This window comes from Rhodnius prolixus, unplaced genomic scaffold (genome assembly GCF_049639745.1).
Source record: "Rhodnius prolixus isolate KJV_2025 unplaced genomic scaffold, Rpr scaffold_9, whole genome shotgun sequence".
Lineage (NCBI taxonomy): Eukaryota > Metazoa > Arthropoda > Insecta > Hemiptera > Reduviidae > Rhodnius > Rhodnius prolixus.
This window is the reverse complement of record NW_027411604.1, coordinates 14,016,833-14,034,548: the sequence shown is the minus strand read 5'-3', so window position 1 is coordinate 14,034,548 and position 17,716 is coordinate 14,016,833. Positions and strand designations below refer to the sequence as shown.

Sequence of the window (17,716 nt, the reverse complement as noted above, 5' to 3'; positions counted from 1 at the left end):
AGTGAAAGGGGTGTAATGAGCCTACCAAACAATGCAATAATCTAGTCCTATCATACCGTACTGTGAGAATCAAAAGTAAACACATTACTAGTTATTTGTAAAGGTAAAAAACTTAATAAGAAAACGTGACTTTATAATTACCATATAATCCTAATATAGAAAAATGCCTTGAATTTTCACGTCACTTTTTTTTTTTTTTTTTTTTAATGAGAAACATCTCTCCTGGCGAAATTTGTAAATAAGTCCTGAAAGAGTAGTTAAGAGATACTTTGCAAAACTAAACAAAAAAGGAGTGATTTCAGTCCCCTACTCGTGGTGCCCTCTCGTTTTCGCCGAACGACTGTCAGCGGGTAGGTGAGACTTGTTAGCTGTGGTGAAAGCAGCTTACCTAACCTAGAAACCCTGAAATAAAACAATGGATATATTGAGTTAATAAGCCATAGTAGTAGGACACTCTAAAATCAAGGTCTCTGGACCTCCAGGTTGGTGGTTGGACGTAGGGCTAACAAACCTACTCCGTACAAAACATATTGTTACAATTCCTCAGTGGAGGAGGCCCAGGTCCTTGTAGGGCCGTAGCAATGTATAGATAGGTAGGTAAACAAAAAAACTCAGTCCTTACATTAGCAAAATGTATGAATAAGTATTCTAATGTTATTTTTCGAGTAGTATAATTGTAGATTTTTTTATATTTTTTTGTGGTTTGGTTTGTATTGCTAGATAACATCGCGTACTTTTATCCGTCTTAGCTCGTTTTCTGTATCCCTGATTGGACTTTCTTGCATCATCAAAGAAGGTTGATTATTCAGTTTGGTTTAGAGATTTGACTTCAACTATGTTTCCGAATCATAGAGTCTGCTAGGGTAATGTGATAAGAACCTGACTAGTAGTCATTAAACAAAATAATTATTCGTAGTCTAGTCGTAGATGAAGAACCTATTCGCTTTACAGATATCTACTTAGGACAAGCTACTTTTCAAATATAACCTGAGCACCATCCTGAGTTTAGGAACTCACTATGAAATCTTACTTAAATTGGTTTTTACATGGAATATTCACCAACCACCGAAATGAGCTTTGGCACAGGATCTCTTGGTACAAATTATATATTTAAAAAAAAAAAATTTATTGAAAAATATTTTATTACATAAATGAAATTTCTTTCAATTCTACGTTATTAATTGATTTAATAGGTAATTCATTTATTTGAACAAAAATTAAGTAAATAAAGCTTGTTTAAAAAAAAAAAATTGCGTAAAATAATTATAAATAATAATAATTTATACTCTGAGAGGCAGTAACAGAATAACAAGATTAAAAAACGCAGCTATATAAGTATACTTATATAGTAAGATATTTTTTTCTTTTTTTTTTGCTTGTTACATATAAAATATGAAATTAACAAAGGAATAAATAGCGTAACTGAAAATGAATATGTACAAAATGGACAGTATTTCCTTTAAAAGATGCAGTAACTAAAAATAAAATTAAAGTACAATACATACCATCAATAACATACTTCTAGGAACTATGTGTATTTACAATCTACTGGAAATTAACAAACTTTCATCCTCTTTTTAAATTACTTGAACACATTATCTACACAGAATGGAGGGCAATAAATTTAATTAAAAAAAATAATAATTGTTACTAAAACCTACTTTGTATTCAATTTAAAAAATACAAAAATAAAATGAAATGCTGACCTGGATAATGAAGACAAAATTTATTATTGTATTATTACTTTTTATTTCCTACGGGTGAATGAAATCACAGACATTCCAAGATTGTAGCTGCATCATCTCATTTTTTATTTATATTCAGTCTCACTAATTTCCTTTTATTTCGTATTTTTTAATTTTTTATTTATACCGCCGACCTCTGGACAATGCTCTCGTTACAGACAACACTGTCCATCACCGGACAGTTAGCTGTAAGAAGCTCCTTAGAAGAGAAAATCTAAGGGCCAGCAACTGGATTAAAACCCGTGATCTCCGCGTTATTTTATTATTTATTTATTAATTTTTATAACATTTCCTCACAGAAAGAGAGAGAGATTCATTTAAATAACCCTTATCTTTAGGTAATAAATAATTTACAATTATTTAAAGCGTAGATAAAAGTCTAAGGTCTCTTTACATATTGTTCCTTCACCATAGCTCATACATAAAAATAAAATAAAAAATAATGGTTAATACTCGAGAAAGAGAAAAAATAAAAAATAAAAAGCTTAATTAAGAGTAAGCTTAAGTAGTAGAAGCACTTATTAAGGCTTTGGAAATTTTTCTAAGTACATATGCTTACATTCTCAATTTTAATGTGATGACTTTTATTATTATTGACTTTTTAAATTTAATAATATTTTATTATTACTTTTTAATTGAATTATTAATTTGAAATAAAAGAATTACTTGAAAAAATACTATCTTTTTTGTTCTTTTTAAATTATTTACAAATCTTTAGATGATTCTCAAAGCGAATGCTGGAATGATGTCATGAGGTCTTCTTCATAAAGAGCAATAATTAGCATAATACCAATGCCAGACATAAGTCCAAATAATTGAAGTAAACACTGACAGAGTGAACCACCTTCTTTAGAATGACTGCTTGTCAGTTCTGGAATCTGAAATATTCCAAATTTTAAGTAATTACTCATATATTCTTCAAGTACGTAAATTTCTTTCTATACTTGTATTGCAATCATATTTCAACTCTAGTTTCCATCGAAAATATTTACTATGAGACACTACCAAAAAATTAAAAAGTTGTTAACCAAATTTTGATTGAAATACAAAAACTAGAAAAGTAACTTTAGGGATGCGACTTTCTTAGATCTTCATATCTATCTTTGATAGCCGATTAAATTGAACTTTGCTTTGGTAAATAAATTCTTTATTTAATTCTTCAACTTGTTAGGAATATTAAAAAGTAAAACTGATTGAAATTAATTAAGAAAAAATTCATAATACTGTGTTTATTAATTAAAAATTACTGTATGAAATTTAGTTGTCTGCAGTGTTGCTTATCTAAATGTAAACATGCAAGCCCATATTTTAAATTAAATTATGTAATAGTAAGAAAATTTACTTTCGTGGTTGCAATGAATTGATAATAAAATGTTCATTGTAAAATTATGTCTACAAACCATTTTTTCTCAGCACTTTTTTAAAAATTGAACTAACAGGAAATGTTTTGTTTAAAAGCCGTTATGTGGTGATCCCTTTAAAATATTGATTCATTACTAGCATAAAGAGTAGGTACCATTTTCTGTACCCATTAAAACGAACCACTCAGCTTAATTAAGTTATCCTGCCATTAACATCAGTTATACAAGGAAAAATTAATTTTGCGCTTTAAAAGACAGGCTGACATTATTATTCAGATATAACAATTCACTTCTTAGCTTCATTCAAGGCGGACCAACTCTAGTTGACAAAGAGGAGAAACAGCCATTCAAAATATGAAGGAAATGCAAAAAACCCAAACTTTATCACCTTATATCTCCTACTGAAATACTACTAGAAAGTTGGAATTGTGCACCACTGTAGAGGTAAGCGAGTATTATGATTGCACATATTTTCGCAGGATTTATCCCCAATAAGACAGGAGCTACAGCCATTCGAATTGAGAAGGAAATGTAAAAAACTCCTAAACTTTTGTCACCTTATATCTTCTTTAAAAATACTGCTAGGCAGCTTGAGTTGTGTACAATTGTAAAGGTAAAAAATACTATAAATTTACATAGTTTTGGTTTAACTTTATGTTTTGGTACATTTCATTTGCGAAAATAGCCATTCGCAGATGTATGTCAATCCAAATGCTCTCACAACTTATTGTGCCAGATTTCTTAAATTAGAAAATTTTAATTTTGTGAAATAAGTGTTATAAAAAAACTAATTTTGATTCTGATGCTTCTAAACTGTGTTTTAGTTCATTACTACATTTTAAATCAATCAGTTTCATTTGGAGATAATAAACAAATTTTGTAAAATCAGGATGGATTTCGTGGGCCATAAAATTATTATTAGTCGCTGGTCCTTGGTATAAGCCCTCCACTCCTTATCAAAACCTCTATGAAATTTATGTTCTCGGAAAAAATTAAACAAATATCTTTAAGCTACTTTCAGGAAATCGCACAAAACTGAACAATGATTCAATAAAGTCTTCCGCTAAAGGAATCAAAATTGATAGCTTCTTGCGGAACTCCTTAGCATCAATTTTCAGTTTGAGGATATCTCAATGAAATACATTTCTAGCGAAAATTTATTAACGAAAAATTGTATCAGTAGAAAGAGGAAGATACAAAGATTTCATAACTGAAAATAGAAAAAATTACCATTTAATTTATGTGAGGAATATTTTTATTTTATTAAAATTCCGTACATACCATATCAACAAGAGCGATGTAAAGGAACATTCCAGCCGCTCCAGAAAAGAGCCACATTTTTACATCACCATTATGTCCAAGAACAACACCAAGTGCCATACCGATAAAACATAGCAAAGAGGATAATAAATTGTAAAATACTGCTTGCCTAGCTGACATTCCAGCCTTTAATAGCACTGCGAAATCCCCTAAAACATACGTAAAAAAGAGTTTTTTAACATCATTAATTTTTGTGAAAATAAATAAAAAACTGATTAAAAGAATTCCTTCATAAGGTCACGAAAACATTCAAATATGATGCTCAATTAAATTTAAAAATTATCCCTTCATTTATGTTACTTTCTTCGCTCAGAAAATCTTACTAATTGAAGATAACAAACATTTCTTCTTTTAATAATTAATTTAATGAATTTTATTTCATTCATACAATAATATTGACCAAGCTTTTTATTCATAATAACCTTTTCTCAAATTGTATTGTATCAAATTTGACGATTAAATAGAAATACTAACCAATTTCATGTGGTAATTCATGACAAAAAACAGCAACTGCTGTAGAAATGCCACCTCCGATATTTGCAGCAAATGCGGCACCAATAGCTAAACCATCAGTGAAATTATGAATACCATCGCCCATGATAACCATCCATGCTACATTGCCCATTGAACCAGGTGCTGAATGTACATGGCCATGTGTATGAGCGTGACCATGATGATGTGTTTCATGTTCCCTTAAGATTATTGTTGTGTAATCAACTTGAGAATCTGTTGCTTTTTCTAAAAGTTGTTTTTCGTAACTAGGAACTTCTTCCTTGTTCGTATCACTCTCCACCTAAAAAAAAAATTGTTTGTTTAAAAGTTCTATCAATTCGTTCACTCACCAATAAATACCACCTTATAAAAACACATAAAGTTGTAAAAAAATCGGGTATCTTTCTAAACTTTCCCCTTTATAATTCATATTATCATAAAAGCTAAGCAGTTTAGTAAATATCATTATAAAACTTACATCTTGACATGCTGCTTTTGTTGCACCATTCTCTTCTCTTATCCGACTTATGTTATTAATTTCTGAATCAGCAAGTGCCTGATGGCCATCTGAAAAAAAATATTGGTAAATTAAATTAGATACACCCGAAAATCTGAATGAAAATAAAAAACCTCGTTTAATTTGTTAAAGAGGTATTTTATAGTGTTTTTTTTTTTTTTTTGAAAATGGTACCATATAAGCAGAATCCGTAAATTAACAGTACGATCTTCACTTAATAAATTTTGATGCAATTAGTCCTTGGTTATAGTGAATAGCTTGCTTACTAATAGGTTATAAACAAATTTGAAAAAAAAAAGCGTAAAATTTGCTATAAATTCTATATTAATTCTAACAAAATTTATGTCCTTCAGGGGCCACGAGTTACACATTAGTTTGCAGCGAAGTTACTCTCACATTAGATCAATGTTTCGTAACTTTCAAAAGCTTATTATTTACAGATTAGAGCCATTACTTAAGCACATTATTCGTGTCAACATACAATTATTCACTTTTCACTTGGTTTGCACGGAAAGCACTTCTAGTAAAGAGGTCATTTTTTTTTAAGGACATTACGGTTTTAAAATTATTGTAAAAGGTATCTATTAAAAACTTACCAGTACTGTTAGTTATTTCTCCATAACAATAAGGATAAGAGCTGTACTTATGTTTACATAGTTTTTCACCAACTCTAGATTCTTCATCTGTACCATGATCTTCACGCATAACTCTCACAATGGTATTCATCTTTAATTCAGAAATAAAATATTAAAACATTCATAATTGTCTATTCTTACAAATTATAGAGAAAATGGTAATTTTGTCACAATTCTATATTTTAATTTTATATTTTGTTATGAACATTTATTTACATCTAATTTTCATATCTACAGAAAAAAATTGAACTAGTTGAAGAATTAACAGGCCTTAGCATAATATTTCAAATTAGATAACCTAATTTTGGATTGCTGAAGACGCCTTAGAACAAATCGTTCAACCCTGCTGATAATGCGCCTCAGAAGCCTTTGTTTTGTTTTCTAATTAAATTATTGTTGTGTGTTATAAAAACTTCTACAGGATGCACCAAAAAAAAAGATAAAACAAATCAAGAGTACTCTTCCTTAAACCACAGTAAAATGGCGTAGTGAACCAATTAAATTTTCTTGATCTGAAGTTACGAGACCGTACTGGGTGGACCAGTTACAACAGTTTATAGTACATAAGAAGGTATGAAAATACTAATCCATACGTCATTACCTTATTTTTCCTCTGATTTTTTTTCTTCCATTCTGTAATAAGTGATAAACATTTTTCAGTAAAATAGAAGAAAGCTACAGAAAGAGCAGCCACAAAACCTCTCCAGAGATTTACTTCATGTTGATTTATCGTTTCAGAATTATCTTCAGCAGTTTCTTTTCCATGAAAGTCAATGTGACTAGACATCATTGCCTAAAATACTTACAATTAAAAGCAAGGAACACTTTTTGTTTTACTGTAGACTTACTAATTCAATTAATTGCTTACATGAGGAAGCAAATGGAGTAAGGCATCTCCGCATAATGTACCAACAGCTAAGGCTACCAAAAATTGTAACAAGCCATGGTAGACTGCTTTCTGCATTACAGGAATTACTGCTACAGCCAGTACGCCGCATAGACTAATCAATACTACGCTAACGCTAGCATATATCCATGCTACAAAAAAAAAAATTAATTAATTACAAGTAATCATAATAAAAAGATTCAAATACTTACTAATAACAGTAATCGTAGAAAGAACCTCTCATGGTACATGTTCGCTTTCCTTGATTCAGGTATGACTTTCTTATTTTCGAGTTAGTGTTTAGATATTGATTAAAACAGTTTCTAATTCCGAGAAAGAATGGACAAAAGTGATCAGAGTCTAATTTTGTTCTTTAATAACAACTTTAATTTTGGTCAAGCCATTTTTTAAATGCGCAGAACTCACATTTAAAATATTCCTATAGAATTTTCGTAAAGTTATTTTTTTGCTTAAGTTAAAGAATATTTAGGTTGAGGATTGTTCTCAGTTTTTAGATACTGATATTTTACATATTATTTTGGATTATAAGATTAGATGACTTTGAAGACATTGGTACTGGCTTGTGACAATGTCAACGGTATGTTTACAAGAAGAAATACCCCTAAAGGACCTACGGCACCAATGATTTGATTTCAGATCTTCAATTTACCCATTCTTGTTTTGGAAGAATCTCATGAAGAAGGAGTAGCTTTAAAGGTTTAATTTAATCTTAAAGGAATGTGATACAATAAAAATTAACTTTTTAATGTTAATGACAAACCAAGGTTAGTCTCACAGTGGGCTGAAATGCCGAATATAAAATATTGATAGTGAACACACGCTAAAGTAAACCCATTTACTGAATCACTTTTTAAGTTTTCTCCAATTGTTTTTGGTATGCTAAATAGTCTTTAAAGACATTAATTCGGTGCCAGGCAATTGTAAGACAAGTGCCATTCTAGAGCAATGGAATCAGATCGATTGGAAAAGAATGTGAGTCGCTGATGAGTTAGTTGGTGCGCCCGAGTTTTCGAGTGGATGATTCAATGATGAAATTATAATAATAATAAAAAACAACTACATAAAAATTAATGTACATTACCGCTAGCTGAAGTCCCAGATCCAGAATGTTGTTGATGATGATGATGATGGCTGTGGTTGTTTTGTTTACCATCATGTTTACAATCATTTCCTCCAAATGCCATGTAATATAATAACTTCGGGCATAGTTCCTTATATTCTGATTTAGTCACTACTTCGTTACTAGCATTTAAACTCCAACACTATAGATTTTAAAAAATTAAAAAGTTGTATGGTCAATTTACATTAAAATAATAAATGTTGATCAAAATAACTTCAAACATCCTATCAAATGCCAGATATTTTTTCCACAATTCGTCTAAATTGTTGGCAACCCTAAAACATTGTGAACTATAAAAAAAACTTTTAGTAAAATATTTCTAGTTGGCTGGTATTGGCTGAAAATTTAAGCATTCTCCCCAGATTTTAAATTATTACAAAGTTTATGTTTTCCAAAAGTTTCACTTGTTTTCAAGTCTTCTCAGACTAGATCAGAGATACGCCAACAATTCATTTTAACTTGCCACCTTTTTTACCCAAATTGCCTCGTTTTGATTTTTTTGTATTTTCTCTTAATCCAAGTCTAACTTCGAAATTACCATTTCACCGGAAATACACATTAAGGAATATATTTAATGATGTTTTGAGGAATTCGGCATATTTGCCTTACCTCTAAATGACATTTAAGAGTTATTGTTATAATGTTTACATGTGGTATGGATCTGGACACTATTTAATTTAAATTAAAAAAACAACAAACTCAAGATCATCGTCGAAGAACAGCTGTTTTGACTCTTAAATCTGGAAATTATGAAAGTAATGCAATAAAGAGAGAGAGAAATAATTTTTATTCAATTATGTTATATAAGTTTCAAAATTATGCAAACAAGCACACGATTATGCAAATTGTTGGGACAACTGCAATAGTTAATTCAAAAATTATTATTCCACCGCCTGTCATGTTCGGTCAGCGAGTTACTTATATAATACATATTTCATTCTACAATCAAGATCGTTTTCATTGCAATATTGATCGAAAAATAATGACGTAAAAAATGTAAACTACTAATTATTTATAAGTTTCATACCAACTGAGAAGTCCCACTTTTTTCATCTTTCTCTTGAGTGTTATCTAAGTACAAAAAGCAAATAACATAGTGTTAATAAAACTATTAATACAGTTTTAATTGAGCTGTTATTTTTGAAAGTGGTATAAGTCCAATTTTTAAAAAAATGAGTTAATGGTAATTTTAGTAAGATATAGACACATTCTTTCCATATTTATTATCATACATTCAATGGAGTACGATTTTTTTTATAAAGTCAAAATTTTGACTATTAAATGTTATCACAAATTTTTTTTTTTTTTAAAGTGGACTAAGTCCATTTCTAATAATTATAATTAAAACAATTTTTTTATTGCAATTATTTTTTATTATTGCTACTTCACTGTACGCTGCTCATTAGCAGATATTATGCTAACTGTAAAAGAAAAATAAGTTTAAAATATCTTTTTTTTGCTTTAAAGATCTTAACGAGTAATTTTCATTTTTATATTTTTAATATAACTGAAATTAAAAAAAAATAAACTTGGTTATTCGTGTATTTAAATGTCTTTATTTTAATTATTACTTTTTACATAAAAACCTATTTCAGTAAAGCTATAATGTCTATAAAAATATGGACTTATATTTACTCCTGTTTTTATTTCTTGTAACATGTTATTTTTGAAAGTAGTATAAGTACATTAGGAGCTAAAAAAAAAAAATCGTTTAATTTTTTAAGAATTGTAATAATTATTATTTTATAATAAAATTTAAAAGGTGTATGGTGTTAATAACATCACTTGAATAGATTAAGGTTTGCGAATATTTTTAAATTAATTCAAATGCAAAACCTTAAATATCTCGATACATGGAAAAATGGACTTATACCACTTTCAAAAATAACAGCTCAATTAAAGAAATTTACACTTAGCTTTGAAAATGCAGTTTATAAAAACTTTAAAAATAATGTAAATATTTCTTCTCAAAATTAAATTTTTGCAAGTTGTTAATAATCTATTTCAAGTTATAATCTCTCCTGATCAAAATAATCTCTGATCCTAAACGTTTCGCAAAACGAAAATAAAAATAAATTAACAACGATCTGTGCATATTAAATTTAATTTAAGGAAATCTGCTTGCCCATCTATTTAACGGGTCGGTGTTACTGTTTCATTAGCTGACGTAATACGATTCTTAGAGCTGACTGTACACTGATAAGAGGAGTAACCTAAAACTCATATGCTCGACTGAAACGTAAACTAACGTTTAAAACTACTTTCAATAGCTCTAGAAACCGGGCATACGGAACAGAAGTGTGTGACTCCAATTCCAAATGTACCCAAACCAAACTCTGTGACAAATGAAAAACCCTTTATGCACCGTACGAAATAATACCTTAACATTCTCACTGGTCTTACATGTCTTTTTTGTTACCGTTCAAATAAAGTTCCGCTAACGCAAATTTCATAGACAATCTAATCCTCAAACAGCTCTCGTGGCCTCATCTTCCAGTTAATCCTCTACATCGTTAGAAGAGGAAGTGGCAAAGAGGCCTATTGAGGTTGATGAAATTTACCGTAAATGAGTTTTACCATTGGGTAAACCAAAACATGTGAAATGAACCAATTAACATCCAATTTTCTAGTAACTTTTGTTGATGTAAATATTATTAATGAAAGATTTTTAAAAAAAACAAAAACAATAAACCTTCAAGATGATTATTTTTAATAGGACGTTGCAAAGATAATATTAATCGTTCAAATCCTGCTCTAGACAATGTTTCGCCATCGCCGAACTCGTCAAAAACTCGCTTAATGAAATCATCTTTGGATAAGCTATTGGTTTTATCTATTTCTCTCACATTTCTCATTACTTTTCTGAAACAAATGTTATAAAAATATATTGTAAATATATGTACATTATTTATTGATATTTTTCTTCAAAAATGTGTATTCTATAAACATGTTTTATCTATTACCAAGTTGTACTAACTCAAAATACAAATAATAAAGAGGATCATTTCAATAAAAACATTTTTAAAAAAATAGAACGTTGTAAATGTTGCAGTAGATATTCAGAAAGAAGCAATTTTAACACAAATTTGGCATAATCTTTCCATCTGTCAGGGAAACGTGCCAAGTATAAATTTTTTCGTGTGTCTACTGCAGACAGTCATAAACTCACCAAATTCAATTAAACAAAAAAAAAGTTACTTTGTAATAACTAAAAATATCTTAAATTCACACTTACTTAGGTATAAATACATTATTTATTGTTGTACGACCACCACCTTCGTCATTGTATTGAATTGTTGCATACGTATCATTATCTACATGGTGTGATGCACAATGTGTATGCGTTGCACATAGCAAACAGAAAATACATGCTGTTACCAACTCGCTGCTCATACCTAAGCAACATAAGACCACCAGTAAAATTTAATGCAGAGTTGTATGCATTTTCAAACAAACATAAATTTTGATTAAATCAATAGAAAAAAAAAAATTGTATTTTCCAAATTTCTATAGGTCATTCAAAAACCATTTCAAACTAATTACTTCGATAAAATAACGTTTTGACAAGGATTCGTCATTGTACTAATACAAAATACAAAAATCTCGCGAAAAATAGTATTTAGTAAATCAAACATCAGGTATCTCCTGAAAATGACTAGAGGGCGATATGAAACGGGGTTCCTGGGCGCTGGAAATCTATTTGTGACTATACCTTCAAAATTGAATTTAAAATACACATCATAAAAACTTTCTTTACAGTGCAAGTACTACTGGGAAAAGGTATTGGAAGATATTCCGTTCCTGAAAGACAAACTACTTTCGCGAAATCATATACTTATACGACAGAAAGGAGAAGTTCAGCTAAATGATTTGCACTCACTACTCATAGTTAAAAGATACCAATTCTTGAGAATCGACAGTTTCCTCGTGGATCTTTTAGATGTAACTTAGTGCGAAGAACTTATTAACAAATTGATATTATTGGTGTTCCAATAATTTAAAGGAAAATACAAGAAAACTATATTTAAAAAAGATTACAATAATACCTTCAGATCACATATCAACACCATGCAAAATACAGAAAACACACAGCTGTGCGGATGATATTTGTGCAACTATGTGAGGATGTAAACTATTCATTCTCATTCTTGCAACAGGACACATTCCACGAACAGACAAAACGGCTAGGTGAGCTGTACACCTCTAACATGTGCCTCTTTGTACCAAGGTAAATTCATTGAAAAGACATATTGAGTAGAAAATAAACAACTGCCGTTTGAAAAGTAAAACAGCTCGAAAATATGCATCTCCACGACTGGCCTCAATTAAAAGCCTAAAAGAGGGCATCGAAAATGCTCATTCCTTGCTTATTATATTCACTTTTATTACTGTAAAAAGTTACTACATTAAGAATATTTAGATTTTCGAAATGATTTACAGATAAACACGTTACTTGTTCTTTCACTTAGATAAATTAATATTGCATCATTTCTACAAATCGTCCAGTTTATATTCAAGACAACTACCTCTTTGTGGTTTGAGCTTAAAAAATTCTTTTCACTCCAAATTTTCTCTTATTATCATTCTTAAGATTTTAAATCAAGAATTTTTTCCGAATTAATTATTTAATATTTACATTCAGCTGTTTGTAATCCTGTACATAAATGATATTCTGGAAAGAAGCCTTCCCCTTTCATTTTAGAAAAATTGTTAAAATAAAAACGAAAAATCTTAAAGTACTTAATGCCCGCAATTTGATTTAAACTAAGGAGTTTAGCACAACACATATAACTCTCCTTAATGGTGTATAAATATTTAGACTGCGAAAGTACTTTATCGAGATTCGTTACCCACACCCTCTCACTCCCAAAATTACTTGTAATTAAAAGTTAAATAAAAACGATTTAATTTTATTCGATATTAATTTATTTTTGTTTTTCGATTACTTATTTTTATCTACTTATATTGGGTTGATATTTTGTATTCACATAATATCTTTATTATTTTTAATTGAACAAATCACTTCTAGGTAAGTAACTATCGTGATTAGTAAGCTGTAATAATACAATTCAATGTACTGTATCGATTTCATATCCAACAGAGTATCAGTAAGTATGAAGTATTTAAAATGCTGAGTTTGAATAAGTTATCTTGACTTAATAACTGCGATAACGCGATAAATCTAAATGAATGCACTACATTGTAATTCCAAAGATAAGTTTATGATAATTACCAAGAATCACACAGCGTAAACAAATTATTTAATATTGAAAAGAATTGGTTAGCCATTATTTAAAAAAAAAATCATGTGGTGTTTTTCCCGAGCGAATCAGATTGAATCATTTTAATTGATATTAAAGTACACTGAGTTTTGACCACTTAAATTAAATTTTAATAACCTAGTGACACAGTTTTTTGACTGTAAGTTATGTATAAGAAAAAGTATTTTCATTATCTTTTCTAATCTTCATTATATAAGCAAATATATTTGACATCAACTGTTTTCTAGATATAATATCACTTGAAGTAACAAATATAAATTAAGATATAACAAATATTCAATCAGTCAAATCATTTAATACTCCTGTCAACCAGAATTTTTTTTAAAATATTTAATTACTTGTTTCTTTAATTTTAAGTTCTGATAGCAAACATATAAAGCAGAAAGGAACTTAAAATGGCAAATTCCCACAATCCCAAAAAATCATTTGTTTCGACAATGTTTTATAGTAAAATTTATGGAAACTTTAACATTAAAATCGCGATGGAAACAGCATAGCAATTTTAAAATATTTACAAGACTTCTCTGCCAATTATACAACCTTAACAGTTACATAAAAATGAATTTTGAACAGAATTTTCAACTGACAAAAAAATATTGTCTGTAATTAAAACTAATTTAACTTTAATTGTAATATTAATTACAATTGACAAACGATAGTTCGGTGCCAGGAAGCAATAACGCGCTGAAAAATCAGTGAGATTTAATGGCCGACCACTAAAGCCTACGGAACCATATGGTATATAATATACTACAATTTTTTTTTTTTAATGTAATAACTTTCTAAAATGATTAAATATATTTTTCTATAATTCATTATATTAATCGCTGGCGCATACATATTGGGAACATTTTAAATTTAGAAAAACTTTGCGATACATTTGTAAGATAAATTAAATATCTTAGTCAATGATTTTAGGAAAAATACACCTTTACTGAGAATGTTGGCCCTCTTCAAAATAACATTTCAAAACATTCAAAATCCCAAAAATTGATTACCAAAAAAAGAGTGAAATTGAACATTTAATGAAAACTACCTCTTTTAAGGAAATATATTTATTAGAAATGTGGAAACTTTCTAATTATTTCGCATCTTTTCATCGCAGCTTTCGTTTGATAGTTTATTCAAAAAAAATGTACCAAACGCTGGTTACCTTAATTCTGTAACATCTTATGTGACACAAATTGGAAATCTATGGAGTTTCACCCTAACTATTTCTGGAGTACAGAATTACTCATATATAGTGACAACCTCGGCCTTAGTATCAAATGTTCAAATATCTAAATATAACTGAGCTTACGAACACTAAGAATGATGTAGTATGACCACATACAAAGAGTGAGATTCTTAAAAATATCTAATAAATATTTAAGAGTGACACTCTTAAAAAGGTATAATAAATTTTTATTATAATTTACCTCTTTTTAGGTTGGAAATTATTATTTCATTACATTATGAAACATGATGAATTATTTCTCTTGATGGTTATGTAGCAATAAATCACATTTAAACAATAATTTTCATATTTTCTTCATTCACAGAAGATGTTTCGGCATCACCTTATTATGTACTCAACATCAGCTTTAACATATTTCAAATTCTATTTACTTCTCTTTTTTACTACCTAATTTGATCTGTTACATTAATTATATTTTATTTCCTAATATTAGACATTTTCTTTCTAGATATATTTTTTCGGTTTTTTTTTTTCAACATTCTTACAACTAAAAATTTAAGACTTAAAACATTTATTATGCATTTTTTTTTTATTAACAATTAGGAATGTTTTTTTTTTTAAAAAAAAAAGAAATATTTTTAATTGTATTTTGAGTGTTTTTTAAAAAAAAAATCTTTTAACACAGATGTATGTACTAGAATGAAAAAAATGTGCAGGGATTACTTTTTAATAAAATAAAATAATCCAACCTTTTGTGAATGGAAAGAAAACAATGTGTTAGAACTAAATCTGGTGGTGATAGATATAAGATGATGCCGAAATGTTTTTTGCAAAATTAGGAAAAAATAATGAAAACTATGTAGATACATACACATAAATACACACATACATATATACATAAATATCTATAACGGGAAATATTTTTCATAATCTCTCCTTGATCTGAATTTTTCAGTTATTTATTTGTCTTTTTACTTTTTAAAAATATTTATTTCGAATAAATGAAAAATTAATGAAGGGTCACACAAAATAAATAAATAAATTTTATATAAAAATTTACCTGCCAGAATATTTATTTTTCAAATGAAAGCTAAATAAATCTCTCTGCTCGCCGGCACAAAATGTCCAAATAGAAACCGTAATACAAAACAATGGGAATTAAAGAGACGCTAGTCAAACACAATTAAAGTCGATTGACTTCTAGTTACAATTCAATTTTTAACAAGCCCATTTAAAACAATTATGCAACGAATAACGAAATTGATGACATGATATGAATAGTAAAAGAGAGAATTGTAAGGTATACTTCCTTATTTGTGAACAAATACTAATTTTACTTTTGTAGTTAAAATATAACTATTAAAGCGACTGATACTAATTTATAATAAATAAATCCAGATATAAGTTAACTGAAAATGCAATTAGATAACGCGTAGGAATGATACAATAAAATAATCAAATAAAATTATTTTGCATCCTATTTACTTAGTTTTACTTACATTTATATTTACTTGAGGAAATGGACTTATTGTAACCACTTTTTCAAATTACATGGTTAATTTTTGTTTTTTCTTATCTCATTCTTCGGCATTTAAAATAACAGAAACTATTCGTGAGCTTAAATAGAACTTTTGTGAAATAAGCTAGGCTTACAACACAACACTTCAATGGCTAATAATTAGGCGCCACGATAGCCTAGCGCTTAGAGACTAGGCCCACAAAGCAAAGATGTTTTGAGGAACTAAGTTCAAGTCACGATCTAGATCTTGGATTTTATTTAATAGTTAATAATAGAAATTTACAGTAAAGTCCGCCTAAAAAAAGTAGGAAGTACTTTACTTGATTACTTCATTCACTTGAAATAAAAAGTGCTTCTGGAAGTAATTGCTTAACTACTAGATTCAGCAATAAAGTAGCCATTTTTTATCTTATAATTAGGTTCCTGGTCAACCGAAACAAATAAAAATCTTATTAGTGAAATATATGCAAAGAAACAGCGTGGGAGACTGGACTAACTCTCGAAAATGTGAATAGAGCTCTTGATATTCCAAATTAGGGAAAATTCCTGATTCCGTCCACCTCCCTTCATCTATTTTCTAAAATCTCAAATTTTCCTTCTTTTTTTTAAATAAAAAATAAAAAAATAAGTACTGAAAATAGAAGATGAACTTAGATAAAAAAAAAAGATGGGTATACAATTAGCCTATAGCCAATAAAATAGCTTGTCTTTCATAAAAGAAAACCTTAAAAAGGTGAAATTTCTTTAGAAAATCAATTAGAAACATTGAGGAAAACGAAATTTCATGTATAAAGGGCCTCATAACATGAGACAGACCATAAATAAACTTCTTCTAATATTAATAAAGCGAATTTGGAAAATTTATAAACTTTAAACCTCAATCTACAAAGGTCTGATGTTAACAACCCTCTATTCCAGAATTATATCTAGATTGTGTCTAAATATTTTTGGAAGTATTCTCTTCAAATAGTCAGGTAGAAAGATAGTTCAAACGATTAATCATTATGGTGTTTTATAAACATCAATAAAACATTCGTTGGTACTGATATTTTTATTTTATGATCCGCATTTTTAATTTTTACATTATGACCCCATTATTTTTTTAAGTATACAGTTTGTACAAAATATACATAATTAAGAGATCTCCAATCTAATTTAATTAAAATTCCAATGTTAGTCTAAAAAATGGTGATAGAAGAAACCATCTTCTTACAGAAATAAGAAATATCAAAGTAAAAAGACAACAAAAGATCCGAAGTTCTAATTTTCAGTAACAAAGATTATCGAATAGACAAGTAAAAAAAAACCGTTCATAATCAATATTGTTAATTTTTAAGGGTGAAGAAACTTGTTTTTTCTAACGATGAGCATTCCCAAAGCACTAAAGTTGTTTATTTATACTTTTGTTTCTAATTTGTTTATAGCTCAGACTTAATAGTTTATTCGAGTTCTATTTATTTAGGCATTTCTCTTTTTATTATACATGAAGATGACGCATACATCGTAGGTGTTTACAAAGACTTTTTTTAAATTTTAAGACGAGACACAAAATGGTGTAAGCAATCTTTTGTTTTCCCCGCACTCTTACCCTAGGAACAAACGTCGTTTACCATAAAACTGTTTTTATAATACTTTTCTCTT

General features: G+C 28.7%; 1 protein-coding gene across 7 annotated transcripts in view; it reads right to left on the bottom strand.

Annotated features, from left to right (window-relative positions):
* Nucleotides 1-1,109: 1,109 nt before the first annotated feature.
* Nucleotides 1,110-17,716, bottom strand: part of LOC141454094 (zinc transporter foi-like) — a 19,342-nt gene continuing 2,735 nt past the window's right edge. For 5 of the 7 annotated variants that reach the window (XM_074127917.1, XM_074127914.1, XM_074127913.1 and 2 more), the window contains 11 exons: nucleotides 11,333-11,492; nucleotides 10,790-10,959; nucleotides 9,125-9,168; nucleotides 8,059-8,239; nucleotides 6,939-7,108; nucleotides 6,672-6,863; nucleotides 6,032-6,161; nucleotides 5,397-5,485; nucleotides 4,901-5,219; nucleotides 4,388-4,575; nucleotides 1,110-2,623 (listed from right to left, as the gene is read on the bottom strand). In XM_074127917.1, coding sequence (XP_073984018.1) covers nucleotides 2,471-2,623; nucleotides 4,388-4,575; nucleotides 4,901-5,219; nucleotides 5,397-5,485; nucleotides 6,032-6,161; nucleotides 6,672-6,863; nucleotides 6,939-7,108; nucleotides 8,059-8,239; nucleotides 9,125-9,168; nucleotides 10,790-10,959; nucleotides 11,333-11,490 — 1,794 coding nt within the window. In that variant the 5' untranslated portion in view covers nucleotides 11,491-11,492 and the 3' untranslated portion in view covers nucleotides 1,110-2,470. Of the gene's footprint in view, nucleotides 2,624-4,387; nucleotides 4,576-4,900; nucleotides 5,220-5,396; nucleotides 5,486-6,031; nucleotides 6,162-6,671; nucleotides 6,864-6,938; nucleotides 7,109-8,058; nucleotides 8,240-9,124; nucleotides 9,169-10,789; nucleotides 10,960-11,332; nucleotides 11,493-15,616; nucleotides 15,755-17,716 lie in introns of those variants that run through there. The other 2 variants (XM_074127918.1, XM_074127919.1) reach the window with 2 other exon arrangements.